General features: G+C 49.8%; 1 protein-coding gene across 6 annotated transcripts in view; it reads left to right on the top strand.

The window, feature by feature from the left end:
- Window positions 1-25277, top strand: part of DAAM2 (dishevelled associated activator of morphogenesis 2) — a 127928-nt gene that overhangs the window by 62547 nt on the left and 40104 nt on the right. For 3 of the 6 annotated variants that reach the window (XM_072945063.1, XM_072945059.1, XM_072945060.1), the window contains exon 2: window positions 20731-20956. In XM_072945063.1, the coding sequence (XP_072801164.1) occupies window positions 20789-20956 (168 nt within the window). In that variant the 5' untranslated portion in view covers window positions 20731-20788. Of the gene's footprint in view, window positions 1-2015; window positions 2092-6394; window positions 6593-15702; window positions 15881-20730; window positions 20957-25277 lie in introns of those variants that run through there. The other 3 variants (XM_072945061.1, XM_072945062.1, XM_072945064.1) reach the window with 3 other exon arrangements.

Below are 25277 nucleotides of genomic sequence, written 5' to 3'. Positions count from 1 at the left end.
AGGGAGACCATTGGTACCCTGGTTGGTCTGGAGACTTCTAACAAAATACTGACTCAGAATGGCCATCTTTTGGGGAAGAGGAAGACCTTGCGGGGGAGGCTATGGTAAGTCATCCCAAGACCCAGGCCTAGGGAGAGGGTTTTCCCCTTTTAATTTTGCTTCTTTTCCTCCCGCACTTGGAACTGAACACATTGCTAAGATTCCTTGAATCCCTAGGGCAGGGGTTGGGGGGGGGGCAATGTAGGGGCAGTTGTAACAAATGAGTCTGGACAGAGGCATGTGGAGTGTGGCCTAGAGAGATAGGGAGTGGAGAGCTTGGAGAGGAGGGAGTTCTATTTTGGGTGACTGAACCCCAGCCTCTCGCAGCCAGATCCGCAGCCGACCCCCACCTCTGCACACTGTTCCCTTGTCCCTTCTGTGCACTGGCGTCTGCTCTGTTCCTGGCTCCCCTCCTGCATCCTTTAAGACTTGGCACACTCTCTCTTTGGTGTTCTGCCTCTTGGTTTTCTTGCCTGCATCCAAAACCTCCTCCCAGTCTTTTCAAAGAAGCCATCCCTGAATAACAACGTCTACAAATAATGATCAACAGCTACAATTCATCTCCTTTCCCACTACATGCCATGCGCCATACCAGGGGCATTGTGCGACCTGATTCAGCTCATGAAAAACACATGAGGTTATCATTCCTGTGGTTGCTATTTGCCCAGTGAGGAAACTGAGCCCCAGAGAGCTTCGGTGAACCCCAGGCAAGGCCATGCTTACCGTTGGTGGCAGAACTGTGGCAAGAACCCACGTCTGCCCAACTCAGAAGCCTGTGCCCTTCTCTTTCCAGAGCTCCACAGCCCTCCCGCTGAATCAGAGATTCTGGGGGTGGGGCCCAGTCAGCTGCATTTACTAAGCCCTCCAGGAGGTGCTAGAACCACAGGTTTAGCTGGGCTGGCTCCATTCTGGCTGCAAACTTCCAAGTCCACCCGAGATTTGGAGAAAACTGATTCATTCTCTTGCCATTACTCATCTGTAGGACTCTTGACTAGCTCTGGGCATAGGGCAAGATGCTCAAGGTTCCCAAGGGCTTGTTTCCCTGGTTGTGAAGTAGGAGCAAGCCCAGCCCTTAGAGAGGAGCGTCCCTGGCCCCTCTTTTCTGGAAGAGGATCTCCCAAGTGTGGTTACTCAGTATTAACGCACCTTAGCATCACCTGGGGAGCTTTTATAAACGATCACTGCCCGGCTTCCTCCCCAGACCAGGCCAGCATTTCTGGGGGTGGGATTAGGGCGTGAGTGGCTCTAATGTACATGGGAGTGGAGAACCCTGGCCTCTCCCTCCCCATCAATCCCTCAAGGGAAGAGGCGAGGCATCTCTAACCAATGACTCTGGGAGAAGCTATGAGCTGGGCCTGCTAAACACTCCCTCCCCTCCCCAGGATCTGCTATCTGCAGGGTGGGTGCATCTGGCCGGCTCTGGTGATGAGGTCGGGAGCCTGCTCCTGCAGGAGTGTCCATAGTCATCCTTCTATGCCAAAGACTAGATGTGTCAGCTGGCCTCACTTACGGGTGAAATATTAGGAAGTCCATTTGGCCAGAGAGAGAGACAGGTCCTCCCACAGCTTTATCAGGAATGTGGCTGATACTGTGACCTCTGTTTGCTTCATGTATCTGTTTCTCAACTGGTCCTGAACTTGAGCCAGAAGAGGAAAGTTTTACACAAAACCCCAATACCATATACTGGACAGAATTAGGGTTGAGTTTAATGAGATGGCATAACCAAGCCATTTAGTTGGTTAGTGGTCTGTAAATGTTTGTTGCATCTGAATCAAAACCCAGCCCTCTCTGATCACCACTAGGACTGACCTCCCAGCCTCAAACCTCTACCACCAGTTAACTCCTTAGTCCTCACTTCACTCAAGTCAGTAAATGTCCACGGCTCTGGGTAGGGATTCACAAGGGATCTCTCTGTAGCTGAGAGAACAGCAAATTATTTGGAATTGGTCCTACCTTTTTTTTTTTTTTTTAAACAGGGTCCCAGATGACACTGATGTTGCTGTTCTGGGGCCCATTTTGAGATCACCTGAGCTGAGTGAAAACACAAGGCAGGTCAGCGCTGCCTGGAGGGACTGCCGGGGGGAGCTGGCTGACTGAGAGAGGCGTCTCTTGACCCAGATGGAGTCCGGGTGTTTGGCAAGCGTGGCTGCGAATTATTTTTTATTGAAGTACAGTTTATTTACAATGTTGTGTTAGTTTCTGGTGTATGGCAGAGTGATTTCAGTTATATAGATTCTTTTCCATTATAGGTTATTACAAGATACTGAGTATAGTTCCCCATGTTATACAGTTGGGGCTTGTTGTTTATTTGTTTATATGTAGTAGTTTGCATCTGCTAATCCCAACTAATTTCTCTCTCCCACCTGCATTTCCCCTTTGGTAACCATAAGTTTGTTTTCTATGTCTGAGTCTGTTTCTTTTTTGTAAATGAGTTTGTTTGTATCTTATTTTAGATTCCACATACAAGTGATATCATATATTTGTCTTTCTCTGACCTACTTCACTTAGTATGATAATCTCTAGGTCCATCCATGTTGACGCAAATGGCATTATTTCATTCTTTTTATGGCTGAGTAATATTCCACTGTGTATATGTGTATATATATATATATATATATATATATATATATATATATACCACATCTTTATCCATTCATCTGCCAGTGGACATTAAGGTTGCTACCATGTCTTAGCTATTATGGTGCTGCTATGAACATTGGGGTGCATGTGTCTTTTCCAGTTGGAGTTTTCTCTGGATATATGCCCAGGAGTAGGATTGCTGGATCATATGATAACTCTTTTAATTTTTTAAGGAACCTGCATACTGTTCTCCACAGTGGCTGCACCAAATTACATTCCCACCAACACTGTAGGAGGCTTCCCTTTTCTCCACACTCTCTCCATTGGCTGCAAATTAGAATCACATGGAGAGATTTACAAATACCAGAGCCCGGTAGCATGAACAGCTGATCCAGGTTTCCCAGGACTGAGAGAGTCCCTGGAATGTGGGACTTTCTGTATTAAAACTGGGACAATCCTGGGAAAAGCAGGGATGAGCTGCCCACCCAGGGATTTTGTTTTAATTTGTTCTGGTTGGATCTAGGCATCAGTATTTTCCAAAATGCCTCCATGAGTCTCCTGTGCAGTCAGGGGTGAGAACCTGGGGAATCTGATCCCAACTCTGGAAAGAAGGGGTGAATTGTGAAAACAGGTTTGTATAAGTGTGGTGAGATAGCTGGGAAGAGAACGGAGAGTGAATGAAACCACCTGCATCCCAGTCCCCTGGGGAACTTGTTAAAATGCTCTAGGTCCTCACCCGAGATCCTCTCACCCAGAAACTCAGAGTGGGGCCCTGGGATCTGTGTCGTGGAGAACCTCTTAGGATGCATTTTCCTAGGAGATCTCTTGCTGAGAGTGGGAAAACAAAGAGCTAAATTGAGGGAAGGAAGCTGGAAACCCACGCTGTGCTCCTAGAGGGTAGCTTGTTGAACCTTTTGGCCTGGGGCTAAAAGGAGGAGTGAGAGGGGTGCAGATGGAGGCCAGAAGGAAGGGGCCAGCCGCAGCCTGGGCTGGAGGGCAACCCAACAGGTAAGAAAGGATGATGCCTGGAAGAAATGGTTCCAAGCTGAGAGCACGTACCAGCTCACTGAAGGAGCTTGCGGTGAAGTCATTGCCTCCAGCCAGACGTGCAGGACTCATGCCCCAACCCCCCAGGACCCCACCCCCGACTCTGTGACCACACAGCCATGCCCTGTGTGTCTGAATGGGGCCTGAGCATCCACATGGGTGATCAAAGGGCCCATACAGGAAGCATGTATAAGTAGATTCAACTGGGCGTGGAGACTGACTGGATAATTTATAACGTAAAGAAGGGAACAGCGTGTGTGTGCGTGCGCATGCTTGGTGGGCTTTCGCACAGCCTGTCAAAACCTGCCCTCGTCCCAGCCCAGTCAGTTCTGCACTTGAGACCTTGGACAGGTCACTTGACCTCTCTGAGCCTGTTTCCTTGTCTGTAAAGTTAGGATGCTAATAGCCACTTCTGAAGGTTTCATGTGAGAATCAAATGAGATAATACATGTAAAAGCCTGAGATATAGCAGCTCTCAAGACAAAGAAAGAGTTAATGATGACTCTGTGGTTTTGAACCTCAGGACTGTGGTGTCACTCCCAGAAAAAAGCAGGGTGGTCTGAAGGGGGAGGGGATGAAGGCGGTTTGAGAGGAAGTTGGTGGGCATGGTGCCAGCCCTTCTAAGTAGAAATGTGGGTAGTTGGAAATAAGGAGCTGGAGATGGGAAGGGAGGATTTTGGAGTGACCACTGCTGAATTCGTCTGAAATAAGGAGATGGAAGGTTTGTTGGGAGGGAGAAGGACAGAGACCCGAGGTGGGAACCTTGGTGAAGCCCCAGCGTGTCTGCTGTGTGTCCCATTCTGTGCTAGGCGCAGGGTTCCTGAGAGGCTGTGGGACACTGTCCCCAACCTCAAGGAGGTCATAGCTCAGTGAGAGTGACTGTAATTCAGAAAGCGGCTCTGTCTGATGGGAGGAACGTGGGATGCTAAGGAGGGGTGCCTCACCCACACCTGTGGGGAAGGGAGCGAGGCTTGCAGGTGACTGGCCAGGAGGATGGGGGGGATGGGAGGAGGTGCGCCCAACAGGGGAACCAGCTGGTTGAAATTAAAGAGGTGAGAGAGAGAGGAGTGTGGGGACAGGCTGGTCGGATTTCACGGTGTTCTGAAACGCCATGAAGAGGGCCTTTGGAGGGGACAGGATGGAAAGACGTGATACTGATACGCAGAAGTGCAGCGTGCAGGGGAGGTGGGGGACTGAGGAGGGGGCGACGGGGAGAGACATTAGGTGCCTTGCTGGGTAAATGAAGCCCGCTTGGTAAAGAGAATCGAGGCACGGCTCACGGAGACGTCAGAGTCAAAGGAAGGTGACTTCGAATGGAGGAGTCCACGCGGAGACTGTTGCCAGAGCTTGAAACTCTAAGGGGGTGATCTGGGTTCTGAGAGGAAACCCCGGCTTCTGTAGCCTGAAGTCCTGGAGCTGAAGTCTCCTTTCCCTCAGAGGAAACGTCCCATTCCTAGAGGCACAGAGAGGAAGGCTATCTCATGCCTTTTACATGCAAGATAGCTTTTGTTTGCTGGAAAGGGCAGGGAGTAGAAACAAACATGAAAACGTCTGCGTCTTGTTTTGGGGAATGCCAAGATCTCACTTAACCCTGCGGGTGTGAAGGCACGTGCCTCTGCCTCTCACTGAGCGCCACTTGAGGCTCCTCTTGGCGTGTCTGGCCAAGGTTTGGATGTCTTTGACCTCCACTGGCCTCTAAGAAAATGTTGAAGGACTTGAGTTTATTGGGTTTGCCATGAAGATTTACTTCAGGGGTAAATGACTCTCCTGTCTTGATACCCCCTCCCCTACCCACTGCCATTAGATGGTTTTCTTTCGGGAAGAGGACCTGCTGCATACATGGTGGTATTTCCTGTTCTGATAGGGCTGAATCTAGATGGGGGAAAGCTCGTTGGTATAAAAAATATGAATTAATACAAGACATCAAATATCAGATACTACTTCATGGCACTTTGTGTTGAAGTGTCCTATACACAGAGTAGACACCAAGGTCTCTGAGTTTACCTGGGAGACCTCAGGTAGAGGAGGATGGTTAGGAAGGCTGCTTGGAGACGGTAGCATGTGCATCAGGATGGAGAGGAGGAGGAGGAGGAGGAGGAGGAAGCAGAAGTGGGCATGGGGCTGGGGTGGGGGATAATATTACTAACCCAAATGTAGAACAAGCAAAATTTTTTTTTTTACTTTTTTACTGTATTTCAAAGCTAACACATTCTCTTGCTTTGAATACTTATCCAATCACAGAAGGACACAACCTTTGTGTTTGAGTAATGTAAAGTCATCACACTGATGGTGGGTCTTATAACTGATAGGGTCAAGAATTCAGGAAATAACACCCTGCAATGTATTTAATCCATCCCCTCTATCAAGTTCCTGCTGTGTGTGCGGAAAGAGCCTGGGGATGAGGGGGAGTTGGCGATAAAGCGGAAGTGTCCGTGCCCTCTAGGAATTTTAATGCCTTGAGCAGTGGTGCGTTTAGGGCGGAGTGAGCAGGGAGCCTGCGGTGGAGGGATAAGGTGGGATGAGGAGGAGAGGTCAGGGCGGAGAGCAGCCCAGCAGTTACTGAGTTGCCTATCAAGGCTGTTTGGGCAGGAAGCCACCCCAGATTAAAGTAACTTGTCCATTCAGGGACTGTGGGTAACATTTTTGGAAACACACAGGGAGTGGCTGGCTGGGCTGCTCTTCCTGGGAAAGGCGGCGTGTGCTGGCTGCTGTAGAAGATGGGCAGGACCAGCTGCGTGATTTGCGGAGCCCAGTGCAACATGGAAATGCAAGGCTCCTTGTTCAGAAAGTTTTAAAGATTTCAAGACAGTGACAGCAGAGCCTGAAACCAAGCAGGGGGCCCTTCGGGGGGTGCCCAGCTCGCACACCCAAGAGGCTGGCCCAGAAGATGGGACAGCCTGGACCTTTCTGTGACTCAGTGTGTGCGGTAAGATGATGGGGCCGGGTTGCTGTCTGTGGCTGGGGAACAGGGCTTCTCTGTACTAGTGCTGAGTTCTTCCCTGAGAGTTGGGATGGGGTGATGGGGATGGGATGGGGCACCACAGGAGGCTGCCCGGCTTCTGGGTGGTGCCAACTGTTTACCAGGATGCTGCCATCTCAGTTAAGTGGGAAGGCTACTGAGTTTTGGAATCAATTAGACTGAGGTTCACATGTGTTATGAACTCTGCTAACTTGGGCAAGTTGCTTACCTTTTCTAAGCTTTTATTTCCCTGTATGTGAAAATGCAGGTCATACTGTATAATACAATCTTTGCAAGATGTTGGGATAATTAAGTGAAATAATTAATGTGAAAATTTGAGCCCAGCCTAGCTCTTAGGAAATGTTAGTATCCTTCTTTCTGAAAGTGTGCTGAATACCTATCTTGTAACATGTGGAGCATGTAATAGTTTGGGGGATACGTTATTGTCAGCAATTTGGTTTTTTCCCCCATCTCAGGCTTGTTGGGGAAGTGGCTAAAATATAACAGCAAAATTTCACACAGCAGAGGCAGAGGGAGTGTACACCCCGTTATAACAAACACCAAGGGAAACCCAGTTACATCTGCTGGACACCCCCCTCCAGAGGAATACATACACGCTCTGGGACTGAATTGAAACTGGGTTGGAATAGATGGTGTATTACAGGAGAGAGCCCTAGTTTGTGTGCCATCTCCTGTTTTGAATCTCAAAGTCCTCATCAGTCAAAAGTACTGGCCTTGCTGGGTTGTCTTGAGGTTAGATGAGATGCTAAGTGTGAATACCCTGTCTCTAGTCCATGGCAGGTCCGAGCATCTTTTGACGGGGATCTGCTCTCAGGCCATAGTGTGGTTCACGGGAGACTGAGGCTAAGACCTGGCCTTCCCCGTGGTAGCAGTTCCTGAGTATCATGCCTGGGCAGCTCCTTAGCAACTGAGCGTGGGCTGGTTATCAGTGATACTACTGTTTCCTCTGCTCAAATATTTTGGGAGCTCGCTGGGTCCTCTCTCTGCAGAGACTTGGAAGTCAGTGGAATCATGTGTGTGTGTTTCCTGAGAATGAACACACATCTACACATGCTGTACATACACACAGCACCTACACATCCATACCACACCACATACAGCCATCAGCACACACCACGCACATCACACTATAAACCCATGCTACACACCACCCCCTGTATATACCTTTGCACCATAGCATCAAACCCTCTCACATGCCAGCATGAATTCGTTTCTTTCCTCCCTCCCTTTCTTCTTCAGTCATTTCTGAGCATCTCCTGTACTTGTTTTTCTCGTGCGTAAGGGTTGAGTATTTCCCCCACCCCTCCTAATATCTGGTCCTAAAAACTCCGTGTCATGGCCACCATTCTCAGTTCCCTTTGCCATCTCGTCTGCTTCTAACAAATTCCAGAACAGCAACCCAGGCTGAAAGTACCCGATTTTTACCCACCCAGAAGCCTGGGGCTGCTGTCAATTCAGCCCTACCTCCAGAGACATCCAGATGGAACCAGATTTGTGCTTCAGTAGCCTCCTAGTCCCTCCTCACTCGGCTCCTGGAGGCCCCTCAGGTTCTCTTGTGCTTCTGTAGGCTGAGCCCTGAACCTTAGGCACACTGTGAGGAGCCTGGAGCTGGGACAGGGGAAGGAAACCCAGTTGGAGGGCCTGTGATGTGCTGGCTGCTTGATCCGTGCTCTTTGTTTGGTGCTCACAGTAGCGCTGGGAGGTGGGCTTTGCCATCTGTGTGCCCAGGAGGGAGGTGAGGCTCACAGGTACTAGGTAACTTTGCCACAGGCGTAGGATGAAAGCATACGCGCTTTGTAGTAAGCACCCTACCTCCTGGAAGACAGGAGCAGACCAGCTGAGGCTTGGGCCTGGAGAGAACTCCTTGTTCCCCCCGACCTCTGTGCTGAGGTCCTTCCTAGGACCTGTAGAGCAGCTGCTGATTCTAGCAGCATTCTAGAGGGCTGCCGGCCGCAGCGGCCAGGGCCCTTGGGGGTTTGCTATCATGAGGCTATGATTAGACCCGTGTGGGTGGTTTTTAACAGCTTTTTTGAGGTATAATTGGCATACCATATACTTTACATAGTTAAAGTGCATCACTTGATACATTTTAGCCTGTATAAACCTGTAAATTCATCACCACCATGAAGATCCTGCTTGACCGTCATCCCCAAAAGTTTCCTGTGCCCTTTATAATTGACCCCTTCCCTGCCCATCCTCCACCCACTCCACAGGCAACCCACCTGGTTTAAGTCACTATAGATTAGTTTGCATCTTCTCAAATCTTAGATAAATGGAATCGTACGATGTGTACCTTTTATCCTCTGGCTTCTTACACCTAGCATAATTATTTTGAGCTCCATCCATGTGTGGCATGTATCAATAGTTCATTCCTTTTTATTGCTGAATAATATTCTGTTATGTGACACACAACACAGTTTATTGATTCACCTGCTGTTGGATATTGCGGGTGCTTCCAGTTAGGAGCTGTTACAGATAAAGCTTCTCTGAACATTCATGAATAGGACATGGTATGGGCATATGCTTTCTGTTTTGGGTCAATACCTAGGAATAACTGGATCACATGGAAGTGTAAGTTTAACTTTTTAAGAAACGGGCAAACTGTTTTGTTTAATGGCTGCACCATTTTGCCGCCCACACCCCCACCAACAGTATAGGAGAGTCCAGTTCTCCTGTGTCCTCACTGGCTCACAGGATGTTGATCTGATTTCAAAGCTTGGCTGGTATGGAATCTGGGAGCCCCACCAAATGGCCAAACCTAAAAATTAAAGCAGGTGGCTTTCTGTTTGGATGAGGAACCCTGAGGTGCTGTGCTACACTGAGGAATGCAGAATCAGGTGCTCCTAGAAATGTTGTTCAAAGGGCTGTTTGCAGAATGCTGGGAGAGGGGAACAGGAGAGGTCAGCGCTGGTCCCGGCTTGAGATCCTGCATCTGAAGTGTGTTGGAAAAAAACATAGCAAGAAGCATTAACAGGATGGGGCATTAGAGAGGGAAGAAACAGCCACGGAAGAGGACAGGAGCCTCGTCCATGTAATTTGCCCTTAAATCCCCAGCAGCATGAGCAGCGCCAGGCAGAGTGAGTGCTGAAAACAATGGAGGTTGAATGAACGAACACTTGAATGACGGATGAACTAATGGGAGTTCAGGGGATATGATTCCGTTCCACCAGCATCATTTAGCACCTCGTGTTTTCTGTGGCTCAGAGCCTGGTGTCTAGGGTGGAGGCAACTCTGGAGGGCGTGTGGTTTGACCTGCTCATTTACAGACAAGGCTCAAAGAAATGCCCTAGGAATAGCCAGGGTCATTCCTCTCTTGCCCAGGTGGCCTGCTGGGGCAGAGTTGGGACTTAGTCCTGAGTCTTCTCATTTTTAGTCTCAGGTTTATCTTCTTTTCAAAATGATATTATCTTTTCTGCTGAAAATAATAAATGCAGATTGTAAAAAATTTGGAAAAATGCAGAAAAGGATAATTAAAATAACCTTAAACTCCAGCCACCCAAAGATAATTTCTTCATGGTGTGTGTGTGTGTATGTATACATAGGTCACTATGTCTGTTTATCTATCTATCATCTAACCAATCCTTATGTTTTAATATTTTCGCTGTTTTCCATCTTTTATAGTATTAGTAACCCTGGGAGGTCTGTCTGGTCCCAAATCTTTGATAGCTCCTGTGATCATTTCCCAGTGCTCATTCTGTTATGTGCTGCCCCCTCTAAGCCCTCTGTGTGAGCAGAGAGCTCAGGGTAGCACAGGACCCCCACTGGGATCGAGTTCTGCAAGCCTTCCTCAGACCTAGATATGTGAACTTCCCCTGTCATAACCACATCCACACTTTATTACGTTTATCTGCTTAATTGTCTTCCTTCCCCACCAAACTGAACTCGTGTTTACCGTTGTGTTTTTCCAGCTCTTAGCCAGGTACTTAGTGGCTTCACAAATATTTGTTAGAATGAATGAGTGAACAGATGGAATTGTAGGGACAAGAGTGAGGGGCAGGTGAGGGTCACCCTGGGTCAGCCTTTTCAATCACTTGCTCTCCAGGATTCCACTGTCCCCCCTCCCCCAGTCCCTGTCCTCTCCCACTCTGCCCACCCTGGAGAGATGGAATGTGGCTATAGTCCAGGATTTATGTCAAGTCAGGCCCAGAGGCACACACAGGGCCTTTTCTGGTGTGATTGCTGGACACCTAGAGGGACTAACAGAGCTGTAAGGAGGGCACCGTTTCTGGGGAAGACTCAGCCCAGCATTTAGTGTGTGACCAGGTGCCCAAGTCCAGTGGGGTCCCAGGGCCTGCTTGCCTTGACAGGACCTCAAGGTTCCACCTTCATGAGTGACAGAATGCCTTTGTCCTGGGACTGCAGGAGGCATGGTCAGCAGGGAGCTTCTCCCAGCCCAGGGCTGCCTAGAATGGTGTGAGTTCTCAGCGTGCTGGGGCGCTCTGGTGGGAGACCTGGCAGGAGTGCCCAGGAAGAGGCGGGTGCTGTCTTTACTGCATCCCCTCAGTAAAGACAGCCCTGTCTGTGTGGCCTGGGGTTGGGGCTTCCCGGAAGCAGGAGGGGTTGTCACGGGCAGAGTGGTTTCCCTTTGGCCAGGGGCCCCAGACCTCTGGCTCTGATGGGTGGCAGAGACTTGGGTGTTAAAATTCCTTCTTCTCTTTGACTTCACAGCTGTTGCCCAGAGAGCCCCCACCGCTCCCTCTCAGGCTCTGCCTGAGTCCTTGCTTTCCGTGCCGAGGCCGCGTCTTGCCAAAGCTCCCCATCCGCTCACGCACGTGTGGGCACGCACACCCCTCTGTGACATCCCCGGCATCTGTCCCTGTCCCCTTCTCTTCTCAGCAGTTCAAGGCCTCATTAACTCTTGCTCAGACAGAGCTGCTTCCAGACTCTCCCCTTCTATCTGTCCTGAAATCCACCCCATACAGTGCCAACCTAATTGCCCGTCCAAATCCCAGCTGGGATCAGACGTCGCAAACTCTGTCCTTTACTATAAGCCACCAACTAATCAGCCAATAAACCACCCAACGGCCCATCCTTGGGCTGCTGCCACCGCCTCCTCGGCCTGCCATTCAGGGCCTGGCTAGCAGGTCCCCATCTTGTGTCCTGCTGCACCTCCTTGTGCCCTGCATCCCAGCCTGGGCATAAACAACTTCCCTTAGCCCCTTCCTCACCTTGATGCCAGGTGCTCACTCTGGCATGTCTCTGTTGTGAATGGGTTTCTTGGACCCTCCCACTGGCACATGGCAACCTCTCCTCCAAGACCCAGCTTCCGTGCCACTTCCTCTGGTGACTGTCCCAGATCACCCTAGCCAGAAGCCACCCTTCCTCCCTGCAGTCCCAGGGCCTGGAGCTGCACCTCCCTCCCTCCCTCGCTTCCTGGTGGTTGATACATGTGCCTCCCAGCAACCCTATAAACCCAGTGAGGAGAGGATTTGATGTCTGGTTCATCTAAAGCACCCAGAAAATTGCATTCTACATGACAGTCAGGGGGTGAATGGATGAATGAATGCATGAGTGGATGAATGAATGAGTGAACGCATGCTTGAGCGAGGCTTTGGAGAGCTAGTATCTGCTTGTTTTCTGTTCTGGTGAGACAAAGAAACCTATATTCTCTTCATCATTTCTCAAAATGTGAAAACCAACTGGAAAATCCACAACTTCCACGCTCACCCCCAAGTCATTTTGGGGAATTTCTCAGTTTCACTTTCCCAGCAAGACGCTCCTTTCTCTCCTTCCCTTTCTCCCCCTGCTCTCTTAGTCTCCCACCCAGCAGCCTGCACGGAGGGGACTCTGGGGCTGCAAGAGAGTTTACTTTTGCTTCTTGCCTTTCCCAGAGCAGAGGGGGAAACCATAATTTAGGCGGCTGCTAAAAATAGCTCCCTCAGTCCTGGAAAGAGAGCTTGCTTATTTTTGAAAGTGCTCCCCACCCCCTCCCCAGCCCTGCCCGAGGCTCACAATACAAGTCAGATTGTTCTGAGTACTGTCCTGAGGCCGACAGGGAAGTCAGCCCTGGGCTCCGATGACCACATAGCCCGAGTGCTGCCTGGGAGAAGGACCCGCAGAGAAGTGGGGAGAGAGGAGGGCTTCGTGCTGTCCATGTTTTGTCCTAATCAGAGACAGATCTCACTCCCAGCAACTTCTTACACCCAGTGCGTAGATGTAGATGGTTGATACGGAGCCTGGAGACCTGGTTTAAGTCCTATGCTCACACTTTGCATCTTTCTGAGCCTCATATCTCCCCATCGGTAAAGAAGGGGCAGGCAGTGATCATATTTACCCTGCAAGAGTGTGGTGAAAGCTCAGGATAAGCTTTGAACATGGTAGATGCTCAAAAAATGATCCTTGTAACTCTGTTTTCATGGGTAAGACAGGACACACGATGAGCCAGTATGCTATACTAAGTCGAACCATAGGAAATTTACAATTTTATAGGTTAAAAATAATTGAACACTGTCAGCTATATATGATTCAACCTAATAAAACATCAATCAGCAAACTCTAAATGGCCAGGCAGGAAATATTTTTGGCTTTGTGGACCGCCGGGTTCTGTGTTGCGAGAAGCAGCCAGAGACAGTGAATGGGTGTAGCTGTGTTCTAATCAGACGTTAGTTACAAACGCAGTCTGAGTTTGACCCTGTGATATTTGCCAACCCTTGTAATAATATGTATGAGTCAATCACATAGAGAGAACTTTCTGTAATACATACAGTCAATATTTAGGTTTCTTCGTAATTGTAACAGTGGCTGATCTGTATAGATAGTCATAGTGCTTTATTACTGGGCACCGTGTGAGGTACTTTACAAATATTAACTCATTTAATCCTCATGACAGCCCTGTGAAGTATGTACTTTTATTATCTCCTCATTTTACAGATGAGAAAACTCAGGCTCAGAAAGCCTGCGTAACTTGTCTGAAGTCACACAGAGTTGATGGCAATGGAACTGAACCCAGGCAAGTTTGTGGGGTAGAACTGGATATTGGCAATTCAGGCAGCTCCAGGGTGAAAGCAGCCTGCAGAGCGTTGTGAGGGGCCCCACGCCTATTTGCTCTCCACGGAGCATGTGGGGGTGGTCAGAGGCTTGAAGTGGGAGCAGGCCTGGGGTAGGTGGGCAGTGGGGAGATGGCGGGGCTGAAGGTTTGGAAGTGTTGCCTGGGATGAAAAGGCCTAGGGTCTTCCTTGGGGAGTCAGGTCGTAGGTCAGCTGGGCCTGGAGCCATTTCCCAGGTGACGCTCAGGGGCTGTGAGGGTCAGGATGTAGGCAGGAGGAATCTCCTGCCTGGGGAACAGGACATTGTTTACATTCCTGACGTTTCAAGCAGGAGATCCGGGCTGCATTCCCAGATTAGGGCCCCCGGGGGACCTGGTGGGGAGAGGAGGGCAAAGAAGCCGTCTCCCCAGGAGGCCTGGGCCCTGCCGTCAGATCAAGATACTTGGATACCCTGTCGATTCCTTTTGCCTCTTAGTTTAGCCACAGATTAACAGGCCGCTGGTCAGGACCCTGGCCTCATGCATTCCCTGCTGTTTTTCCTTCTGTACTTTTGCAAATTCTGTCCCCTTGCCTGCAATGCCTTTCCCCACCTCTTACACCCTTCCTTAATTCTCTCATCTCTTTCAAGACTAGCTTAGTGTCACCTTCTCCTGGAAGCCTTCCCTGACTTCCTCTTCACCCGTCCAGGCTGGACCAGGTCCCCTTTCTCAGTCCCTCTCACCCCACCTTTCTGTACTGTCACTGCCTTGACTCCTCTGGCTCCCCCATTAGAAGGGAACCTGCTGGAGGAAAGGGACCATACTTTGTTTATTCCTATGTCCCCACCACCCAGGTCAGTGTCCAGTGTGCTGGACACTGGAAGCCAATTAAAAGCATGTGTGGTCAAGGGTGACATCATGGTCCCCAAAACACAGTCCCTTCACCCAGAAGATGTGGTTGTTGGGCAAGTTGCCTGACCTTGGGGCATCTGAAAGCCATCATCGGTAAGAAGGGATAGTCGTGCTGTTGGAGGGTTGGGGACAGTAAATGAAATAAAGCACACAGTTGTCAGCACAGTGCCTGGCTCCTCGCTGGCACTTGGAAAGTGGCCAGGGAGACATGCAGTAGCACATAATACGTCCTTGCCCTGTAACCCTCGCGTATGGAGCTCAAGAAAGGGGATAGGAGAAGGCAACTTGAACGTCCCAAAGTCATGGCCTTGGTCTCAAGAGCTACAGGAAGCGTTGATGAGTTAACTTTGGTTCTGTGATGAGAGCACTGAATGTGGAGTCAGGATACTTAGTTGTGGTTCCAGCTGTGTCTCTTAGCTGGGTGTTGTTGACAAGACATGTAACAGCTGCTTCAGCCTCAGTCTCATCATCTGCAAGGGGAATTATCCTCACAAGGTCACCGTGATGCAGAAATGAGCTCACAGAGCTATGAGAACACCTGGCTCAGGTCATAGGAAGTGCTCCATCACGAATTATTGAGTCTGGATGTAAAGAACACTTGAGAAAGCTCTGAGCTGGTCTCAGATCAGGTATGCCTTGGACATGTGCCCTATAGCTTTGTGGTTTATAGCTTTAGAGTCAAACATGTGTTTAAATCCTAGCTAGGCCATCACTAGCTGTGTGTCTTTAGGCAAGTTACTTAACTTCTCTGAACCACAGGGTTTTTTTTTTTAATAAGTTAAATATTTTTAACTATTTTTAAATAAGTTAAATAGTTTTTTTTAAAATGTTGCCATCCATCTCAGAGTTGTTATGGTGATAAGATGTAGATATAGCCCAGTGTCTGGCAAACACCAGTGTCTCAGGTGATAATTTTACTTAAGGCTTAGGAGTTAGCACTAATGATATGGGGCTTTTGAAGTTCTAATTCATGTGAAAACAGGTGTGTAGAGGAGATGGGGGCCAGGGTTTGGGGTTAAGGGTTAGGATTTTCATTATTACAGACCAGATGGGAGTTTTGAACTCAAGAGTGGGAAGTACTTCCTGGCTTGGGTGGAATGTGGGAGGAGTACTCAGTGGCGGCTGACGAGAGCCCCTGGGGAAGTCTACGGGAAGGAGATGGAGCAGGCAACGCGGACGGATGGTGGGGCCCTTGGAGGTCTTCAGTCGAACCCTGACGTAGCACAGAGGGGAAAGTGAGGCCCGGAGAGGATGGCCTTGTGGCCCCTGACCCACAAGCTGCCTCGTGACTATCCCGGGCCTCCTGAGTTGGAGAGACCTGTTTTCTCCACGATGTGGAAGGATGCCACGGTGAGGAGGTAAAGTCTGGCCAGAGCCAGGGGACTGGAGGAGACCCCGAGAGAGTTACAGGAGGGCTATTTGATGCTGACCTGATGGTTTGGTGTCGTGGGCCAGTTAGTCTGTGTTTAGGGATCGACAGTCCTGGAAGACATTGTCCCCACAGTGAGAAGGGGTGGGGGCAGGGAGACAGGAAATGGAGGGCATGGAGCTGTTGGTATTGGGGGAGTTTCCAGGGGGAAAATGATAGGGGGTGGGGAGGGGTCAGGTTACATTTCTCAGGCCCAAGTTCAAGTCCTCTGGGTTTTGTTCTGTCCTTATTGCTTCTCAGTTCTCTTCTGACAGGGGAACCTCCATTGTTCCTCTTTGTAAAGGAATTTTGCAGAAGTGAATCGTTCTGGCCACCTCCACCTCTCCAGTCCCTACCCACAGTCAGTGACAAGGGTTCACCTTTCCAACTAGAGGTAGCTCAGAGCCTAAGGAAAAGCTCCTCTGGTCCAGATTTCTCAGTTACTGATGGCAAAGATGGGTGGCTTCTTAAATCTGGCTGGACAGGTTCCTACAACTCCAGGCGTTGCTGGCCCCATCTGTACCTGGAGACAGGCTGGCTCATGGTTGCAGGCTCTGGGCAGGGCAAGTCTCACTTTGCTGGTGATCATGATAGTGAAGTCTCAGCAGCAGTGCTGGCCTTCTTTAGTGAGTGCCTGGGGCACTCCCGGCATTTTGCCTCCAAATGTCATTTATTCTGGTCACGGAAGCCCTCTGAAGATGCTAAATGACATAAGCCGTTATGACCTTGGCATCACGAGTGAGGAACCTGAGGTTCTCAGTGGTTAAGACCTCATGCTCAGGGTCATCCAGAGGGGAAGGCAAAGCCAGGAGTCAGATCCCAGTCCCTTCGACTTCAAAGACTCTGCTGGAGTGAAGGAAGGGTTCAAGCATGGATGGGTGAGAAATTGGGGTGGTGGGAGATGGAGGCAGTTCCTCCTGATGGAGGAGAAGCAGACAGCCTTTGGAACCTCTATAACCCTCTACCCGTCTAGAGGGGAGCTTGGAACCTGGACCTAGTTCTAAACTGAGCTGTGAAGTCTGGTCTTCTCCAATGGAAGAAGGCTACTAGGGGGCTGGGGCAAGGTGGGGAAAAGGGGTGTTGACGTTGGAAGATGAGCTCTGGTGAGGTGGTGACCAGACCACAGCCTGAACACTAGAATCCTGGGGTTCAGTCCCAGCTCTGTCCCCAGAGCCGTGTGACCTCAGATAAGACATTTTCTCCTTGGACCTATGTTCTCTGATCTCTACTGTGAGGCTAGATGCTTTCCAGCTGAGGGCCTGTGCTTTTAGTCTTGGATGTTCAGATGGGGCCCCAAGGAGGCGCGCAAGGAACAGACTTAAAGAGGGGTTCCTGGGGAGGAGGGCATCCTCAGGAGCATAAACTTACTCAGGAGCTGTCAAGCAGGCCGCCCTTAAAAGGGCAAGTATGCAGCGCTCCCCCGGAGCAGGGTGAAGGCCCTGCTCTGTGGGGAAGGCACTTCCTGTTTGGAGGGACTGTGTCTACTTCTTTCCTCCTCCAGAGGCCACTTCACCTCACTCCCTGGACTCAGGGGAGACTTTAAAAATATTTAAGGACAGGTATGGCATGGTGCCAACCAATCAGGGCAGTCACAGCTGTAAACAACTGCTGTAAGACCAACAGGGTGTGCCAGCTGTATGCCAGCCCTGCCCCTACCCCCGACCCGCCCTGGTAAAGCCTGGCTCAGGAGCTGAAGGGCAGAGAAGGACAAGAAGGGAGACTGGGGAGGGGAGTGCGGGGTGAGAGTTCCAGGAGGTAAAGACAGAAGAGAGTCTTCCCTGATGTCAGCCCATCCCTCCCGGGAACCCCGGCATGCCATCCACCCAGCCTCACTACACCTCTAGGACTTTCCTTTCCATGCTTTTTGCCCTGAACAGAGCCGTCCTGCCCGCCAGCTGCAGCTGCGTTTTGGAGGCTGAGGACACAAAGGGGACCTGGTTTGGACTCTGCATCATCACCCCAAACTGGCGATGGGCGGGGAATAGTGAACCCCTGTCTGCCTGCAGAATTTGTGCTTTACTAAGCCTGACAGTCTGAGGCCAGGGCTTTGTCTCACCCACTCCTGGCCATCGGCCATCAAGTTCCCTGGAGAGCCTCCAAGCCTCCCTCTCTCTCTTGACTTCCTCAGTTACCAGCCTGTTCTAGGTCTTCGCCAGCATGCACCAGGACTGCTGCAGTGAGCCTGCGGGCTGCTTCCTCTACCCCCAACCTCGACTCTCCCTTTCTTCCTTATAAGGGTTCCTGATGGCTTGTCAACTGCTAGGAATCAGAGATTTCAATCGGTATTTCTTGACTGATTGATGAAGACCCCTCTTCTCCTTTTCTCTGAGCACAGGTTGTTTCCCAACTGACCAAGAAATACTTATTGAGCATCAACTAAACATACAGCATTTTATTAGCCATAAAGAGGGGCGGTGTGAAAGCCGGAGGCACAGCCCCTGCCCTCAAGGAGCCTTCCCTGGAGCTGTGGAGAGCCCGTGTGCAAACCCAGAAAAGATGACCAACAATACAAGGCAACCTCGGATAGTTTGTTGTTTGAGGTGCTCCTGGGTCTATTACAAAGTCTGTCACAAAGTTTATAGAGATAAAGTGGAGCCAGTAAAAACCTCTTGAATGACGATTAAAAGGCATCATGCCTTATAGGAGAGGCGAGCTCAGATGAGTAATTTATTAGCTAGATTGTTAGGGCTTAGGAAATAAAGAAGTGCTCTTGTTGGGTTACCTTGGGTCCACTAGGGACAAATTATGCCAATTTATCTTTTTTTGATAAGGTTCTAGAGCTTGGTTCAAGGGAATGCCTTGGATTTGGCGTATCTGGAGTTCCACAAGGACTTAGCCGACAGTCTCCTATGGTGCCTTAAGAAAGGAGGGCTGGATAACTGCAGGCTCATGGGTTCAGCGCTGGTTGGAGGACTGTCCCCTGAGAGTGTTAATAACTAGTTCTTCGGCATTCCCAGACGAGGTAGCTGTGTCCTCTGGGCTTTTCGATGTCCTCGTTGTGGTCAACATTTTTAGCAATGATGTAAGTAAAGACCGTGGGGACATTCTGATCATTCTGTTAATGACCCGAATCTAGGAGAAACAGCTAAGAGTCAAGACTCGAAAATACCTTGACCCCTTCGCGTATATGTCCCAAAGCACTGAAAGCAGGGACACAAACATATTTGTACGTGTTCATAGAGCATTATTCACAATAGGCAAAAGGAAGAAGCAACCCAAGTGTCTGTCAGCAGACGCGTGTATAAGCAGAATATGGTCTGTACCTGCAATGGAATGTTATTCAGACTTAAAAATAAAGGAAATTCTGTGACATGGATGAGCCTTGAGCACATGATGCTAAATGACATAAGCCAGTCACAAAAGGACAAATGCAGTATGATTCTACTTAGATGAGGTGCTTGGAGTAGTCAAGTTCATAGAGACAAAAAGGACAACGGTGGTTGCCAGGGGCTGGGGGGAGAAGGAAATGGGAAATTATCGTTTAACGAGTATAGAGTTTGTTTTACAACATGGAAGAAGTTCTGGAGGTGGATGGTGGGGATGGTTGCGCAGCAATGTGAATGTATTTAATGCCACTGAACTATACACATAAAAATGGTCAAATGGTAAATTTTATGTTATATATATTTCACTGCAGTTAAAAAAAATCTTGATCCCAAACCTGTGATATAATATTCAATACGTATACAGCAGGGAATCTTATTTTATATCCAAAAAGTTAAGCTATTCAAGTGTGAGGAGACCGTGGCTGGGCACCAGTGTGGTGGGCAGCAGTGGTCTCTCTACTGAACCTGCCCAGACCTGAAAACGTGTTTAGGGACCATTGGTCAAGGATCGTTTGGCCCTTTCAGGAAGCCCATGTGCAGACCCTGGGCTTCATCTACGAGAAGCTATGTGGCATCAGCATCTGGGGCCAGTGTTCTCCTCACACTGGTGCCAGTGAACCAGGCCCTCTCCATGGCAAGCCAGAGACTTAACCCTTTCTGTTCCAGTGACCACCCAGCTCTTGGGTGCCTCTCAGTTCTGGTCATAATGGTGTCCTTTGTTCTTGGTCGGTATGGAAAGCAGATTTGACCAGATTTCTGTCTGTCTTGGTTGAACACCAATCCAATGATCAGCCCCATTTCCTTACCCAGGGTTCACTCTCGTGGCTCCCAGGTTGCCCCTCCTTCTCGATGGGTGGGTGAACCTGTGCCTGTTGAAGTCTCACATGCATCCAAACATTCCTGGGTACAGTGGACTGGACAGGAAACTGGCAAGCCTTCCATCCTCTACTCCTGGGGGGCACCCACTGCAGGAGACACACAGTATAATTAGCTCGGTGTCTCCCCGCCAGCCTCCTTCAACCTTTCCCTCCCCATTGGATGACATCTTTAAACCAGGTATCCCCAGACCCTGAATGAATCAAGTAAGTAAGGAGGTCCTGCTGGACAGGTCTTCCAGGGGACAGGGACTAGGATTTGCATCTGTACTGTCACAGAGAGGGTAGGATGGGTGCCGGCTCTGACCTCCCAGGAGTCAAATTCTGTGAGTACAGCCCTTCTCTTGTCTCCCAGAGCACAGGGGGAGAATCTGAAAGTGTTTGTGGCAGGAAACTGTGGGAGGACGTGGAGAGGGGGAAATACCTCCAGGTAGGAGGAGCTAGAGGGAACAGAGTGAGGCTGGGGGAGAAGAGCAGGGGCTTGGCTCTTGAGCTGAGGGCTCTTGACAGTTGGGCAAAGAAGTTCTGGTGGCAGAGTGACCACATCCCTTTCTACCTGGCTGCCAGCCTGATCACGCAGTGCTCTCTGTTCCACCCAGATCATGATGAGGACCTAGGGCACCTGCCTGCAGACTGTCCCCCTGGCCTGTGGTGACCATGGCCCCCCGCAAGAGGAGCCGCCATGGCCTGGGCTTCCTGTGCTGCTTTGGGGGCAGCGACCTCCCTGAGATCAACCTCCGGGACAGCCACCCTCTGCAGTACATGGAGTTCTCCAGTCCTATCCCGAACCCGGAGGAGCTCAACGTCTGCTTTGCAGAACTGGTGGTGAGTGAGGGTCAGGGAAGGGAGGGTGTTGACGGTGGGATCGGAGATGGCTGGAGCCCAGAGGGCGGGGGCTGGCATCTTCACCTACTGAAACTGCTTGGGACCAAAGTGGGCCCCGAGGATACTTCAGGCGTGTGGGAGAAACAGAGTCACTCACTGGGGTGGACACTGAAATGTGTCCCCAGAAGAATAGACCTACGTCATCTCCCCTGGATTCTAGATTTCATGGGGCAGCAGTAGGCACCCACGGGAGGAGAAGATCCAAGCTTTTGTGAAATAAGGTAGGGAGGAGCCTCAAAGAACATCAGAGCCCTGGACACCACCTCTGCTCACTGGAATTCCCTGGGATAGTCTGGTCTCTGACACAGGAAGAGGAGACGGGGCAGATTCTGTGGGCAGATGCTGGGTTATCTCAGAACAAGGAGTGATTGGCTAGGAGTGAGGAGGTAGAGATGCCTGTATCACACCTGGAACCTGGTTCCGGTCTGGGATGAAGACATCCCATGTCTGGCCTGGGACAGACAGAAGCTCTGTTTTTCACCCTGGTGCCAACTCTTCCTGACTCTGTGATCCCCGTCTGGGCCACAGCAGCAGTGCTATGCCCCCGTGGGGACCCCTGTGTGTGAAACATCATGTGCTGACCGCAAAGAGACAGAACAGGAAAGAAGCATGGCTCCTCTCTTTGGAGATCTGATGGTGAGATAAAGCCTGCAAGCCAGAGAAAGGTCCCAGACCAGGGAGGCAGGCCCCATGCCCAGGACTTGGGCCTGAACCCCGGGCCACAGAACGAGAAGCACCAGGTCAGCTACCATGAGCTCCCGGTCACTCGTTCTCATGGTTGACCCATAGAGAAACAGTGCAGTGTGACTGGGAAACGGGGTTTCATGCTTGAATTCGGTAATGGATGCATCTGAGGAAGGTGATCTAGCTCTTTAAGTAGCAGGACCGCAGTAAGATGAGGACATGCATGTTACGTGAAAAAGTTTCCAGCCTCCTCATTACATCAGGTCCAGAAGACTCGTTGTCCTGGTGTATACCTTTCCTCTGGGTGGGGTCGGAGTGGGCGGGAACAGAGTGTTCGCTAGTGTCTAGCAGCATTTGGAGCCTGATCTGTGTCAGTCAGTACTGCTAAGATCTGTTTTTGACTCAGAATACTGCTGACACCACGTAGGTGGGTTTTCCACACCAAGCAGTTCTCCACTTTTCTGTGGACACCAACTGGGTGTCCTGCGATTTAACTTGGTTCTGACAGTTACTACCCAGAGTCAGCATAGATGCCACAGGTTCAGGGCTCGGCTCCACAGACTGCCCCCACCTCAGACACCGGGCGCCAGCAGGGGGCCCACGGCACCACCGCTTCTGTCTGACGTGGCTGCAAAGCGGGGGCTCCCGCCATCCCCTCTTCAGGCTTGATAAGAGCTCACAGAACTAAGGGAACACTTTATTTACTGTTACCGATTTGTTATAAAAGATATTATGAAGAGTACAAGTGAATGGTTAGAGGAGGGTGTGCACAGGGGAGGCCCAGAAGGGGAAGGAGGGGAAGGTTGCTGTCCCGAGCATGAGAGTGTCTGTCCCTTTGGAGTCTGGGGGGCGCCCCGCTCCCAGCACCTGAGTACATTCAGCCTCCCAGAAGCTCTCTGAGTCTTGCCCTATAGGGGGTTTTATGGAAATTTCAGCATGACAGATTTTTAACTCAGTCTCCAGCCCCTCTTCTCTCCCCAGAGTTTGGGAAGTGGGGCCAAAAGGTCTAGGCTTCTAATCAAATCTTGAGCCTTCTGGCCACCAGCCCCAGCTTGAAACTCTCTGGGTCCACTGAGAGTCACTTCACTGGAAGAAAAAAGGCTCCCAACACCCAGGAAATTCCAAGAGATTTAGGAGTTCTGTGTCAGGGACAAAAGGTACCCCTGTCACTTCTGCCAGTCGTGAAATTCCAAGGGATTTAGGATCTCTATGCTAGGAACGTGGAATGAGGATCAAAAATATATTTCTTACATTATCATGGGCGGGGACATCTTGAATGGAGTGCATGAGTTTTGAAAGAAGGAGATGCTATGGGGTGTTCCTTCTTTGGCATTTTTAGTCAACAGGTATTTATTGAGCCTTTTAAGTGGGCAGGGTTTTGTTTTGTTATTTTTTTTAACATAAGGTACTTTGGCAAAAGCAAGGATGACTCAGACAAGTAATGTCTGCAAGGAGACTAGCGTGGGATATTGATCAAACAAATGGAAAGCATTTTTTCAGAGACTGCTCCATGCTGGGCCCTGTGGGGCTGCCAGGGATTTAGAGATGAACCGACAGGCACAGTCCCTGCCCCCAGGAACACGAAGTCTAACAGGGAAGACTGATCTTGAACGGTAGTGACAGGTGGGCTGAGTGGAAAGGGAATGTTTGGGGGGCCCATGGGAGTGTCTAGCGGGACCTTTATTCTATACTGGGGGTCATGATGACTCCCCTGAAGCAGTGATGGTTCCACTGAGATCTAAAAGCAAAGTGATGGTTGAGTAAATGAATGGAGGTGCAGATAATGACATAGAGCCCCCCTCGGAAGAGGCAGCATATGTGGGAGTCTCAAGTCAGAAAAGAGCGGGGTCCTTTGTGGGGGCACCATTACAAGGAGAATAACTGAGGATTTTAGATTCAATCCTAAGGGTCCTAGAAAGCCACTGAAGGGGTTGAGAAGGCGTTTGAGATGATCCGATCTACTTTCCAAAGGACCACTCTGGGTAGTCTGTCAGAGAAGAGTACTGTGTGGACCATTAGGAGGTGCTTGGTGCAATCCAAGCTAGGGAGAATGGACTTGGACCAAAACGTTAGCAGTGAGGATGGGGAAGAGTAGACAGGTTCAAGAGCTATTCAGGAGGGAAGAGAATAAGACTTGATGGGATAGATGGGTGAGTAGGATTAAGGGACACCAGGTTTCTGACAAGACGAAGGATGGTGGTTGGGGTCGTGTATAGGACAGGATATGCCAGAGGAGACCCAGGCTTAGGGGATTGGGATGATGAACTCAGCCTGCATGTTTTCCTCTGTGCATCAGTTTCATCATCTGTAAAATGGGTTGTTGCAAGTTTAGTGAGTACACTTTAAGTGCTTAGAACAGTGCCTGGCACATAGTGACACTATATAAATGTGTGAGGTACCTGAGGGTCGTCAAAGTTGATAGGTACACGAGGCAGCTGGGTCCCAGGAAACTGGTGGGCTGGAGGTACAGGTTTGAGAGAGGTTAGGATAATCACTGAGTCCTTGAAGATGGCAGAGAAGGATTCATCTGGGAAAGCAGAGGGGGAGGAGAGAAGAGGACCCAGGATGGTGGCCTGAGGGACTTCAACATTTGATGGCAGGGGAAAGGAGGAACAGTCCAGGGAGCCCAAGAGGGACTACCCAAGTGTGGTCGTCCAGGAAACCCGGAAGGGAGACTCAATAAGGGTCTTCGGCTACCTGGACTGAACCAAATCACCAAGAAATGTCCATCGATTTAGTGACAGAGCCACGGCAAGAAAAGACAAGTGCACAGATAACCAGAATTTGAGGTTGAATATAACTGCTCTGGAGTTGAGGAAGGGAGAGGTATTCTTACCTGGGAAGGGCTGTGGAAGGCTTGTGGGAGGAAGCCAACTGTGAGCCTGGGAAATTAGATCAGGGTCCACGGGGTGGATGGGCCAGGAGGGCAGGCTGGGTGGAGCTAACTATGTAAACGAAAGTAGAAAAGATGCAGTTTCTGCTGGGACGTGTCAGGTGCACTTACTACCTTCTTTCATTTCTGATTCTGAAATGCTTCAGAAACCTCAAGCAGGGTCTGGGAATCTTGACTAAGGACATCCCTGGGTTATGGAGAGAGTGGGTCTAGGGAAGAGCCCTTTGTTAGCATTAGAGCTGCAGGAGTCTGGTTCCAAAGCAGGTGAACTGATGGGCATGGTTTCAGATTCTCTTTGTGCTGTCCAAGATGACAGCCACCGGTCATGTGGGGCTGCTGACACTTGAGATGTGGCTGGTCTGCACTTTGACGAGTTATAAGGGGACATCCACACCAGATTTTGGTGACTTAGTTTGAAAAAAGGAATGTAAAATATCTCATTGATTATTTTTTACATTGATTATATGTTAAATGACTATATTTTAGATATTTGGGGTTACAGTGTTGACTTAAAATTAAGTTCAACTATTTCTCCTTAATTTTTAATGTGACCGGAAAATGTTTAAAATATGTGTGGCTCACCTTATATTTCTATTGGACCATTCTGATCTATGTGAAGAAAAGTCTAAAACGTTCTCATTGAATAAAAGGGCAAAGAATGTTGATATTTAAGACCCTTAGGCT

This window comes from Vicugna pacos, chromosome 20 (assembly GCF_048564905.1).
Source record: "Vicugna pacos chromosome 20, VicPac4, whole genome shotgun sequence".
Taxonomy (NCBI): Eukaryota; Metazoa; Chordata; class Mammalia; order Artiodactyla; family Camelidae; genus Vicugna; species Vicugna pacos.
The sequence above is the reverse complement of the archived record's forward strand: the minus strand, read 5'-3'. Positions and strand labels throughout refer to the sequence as shown.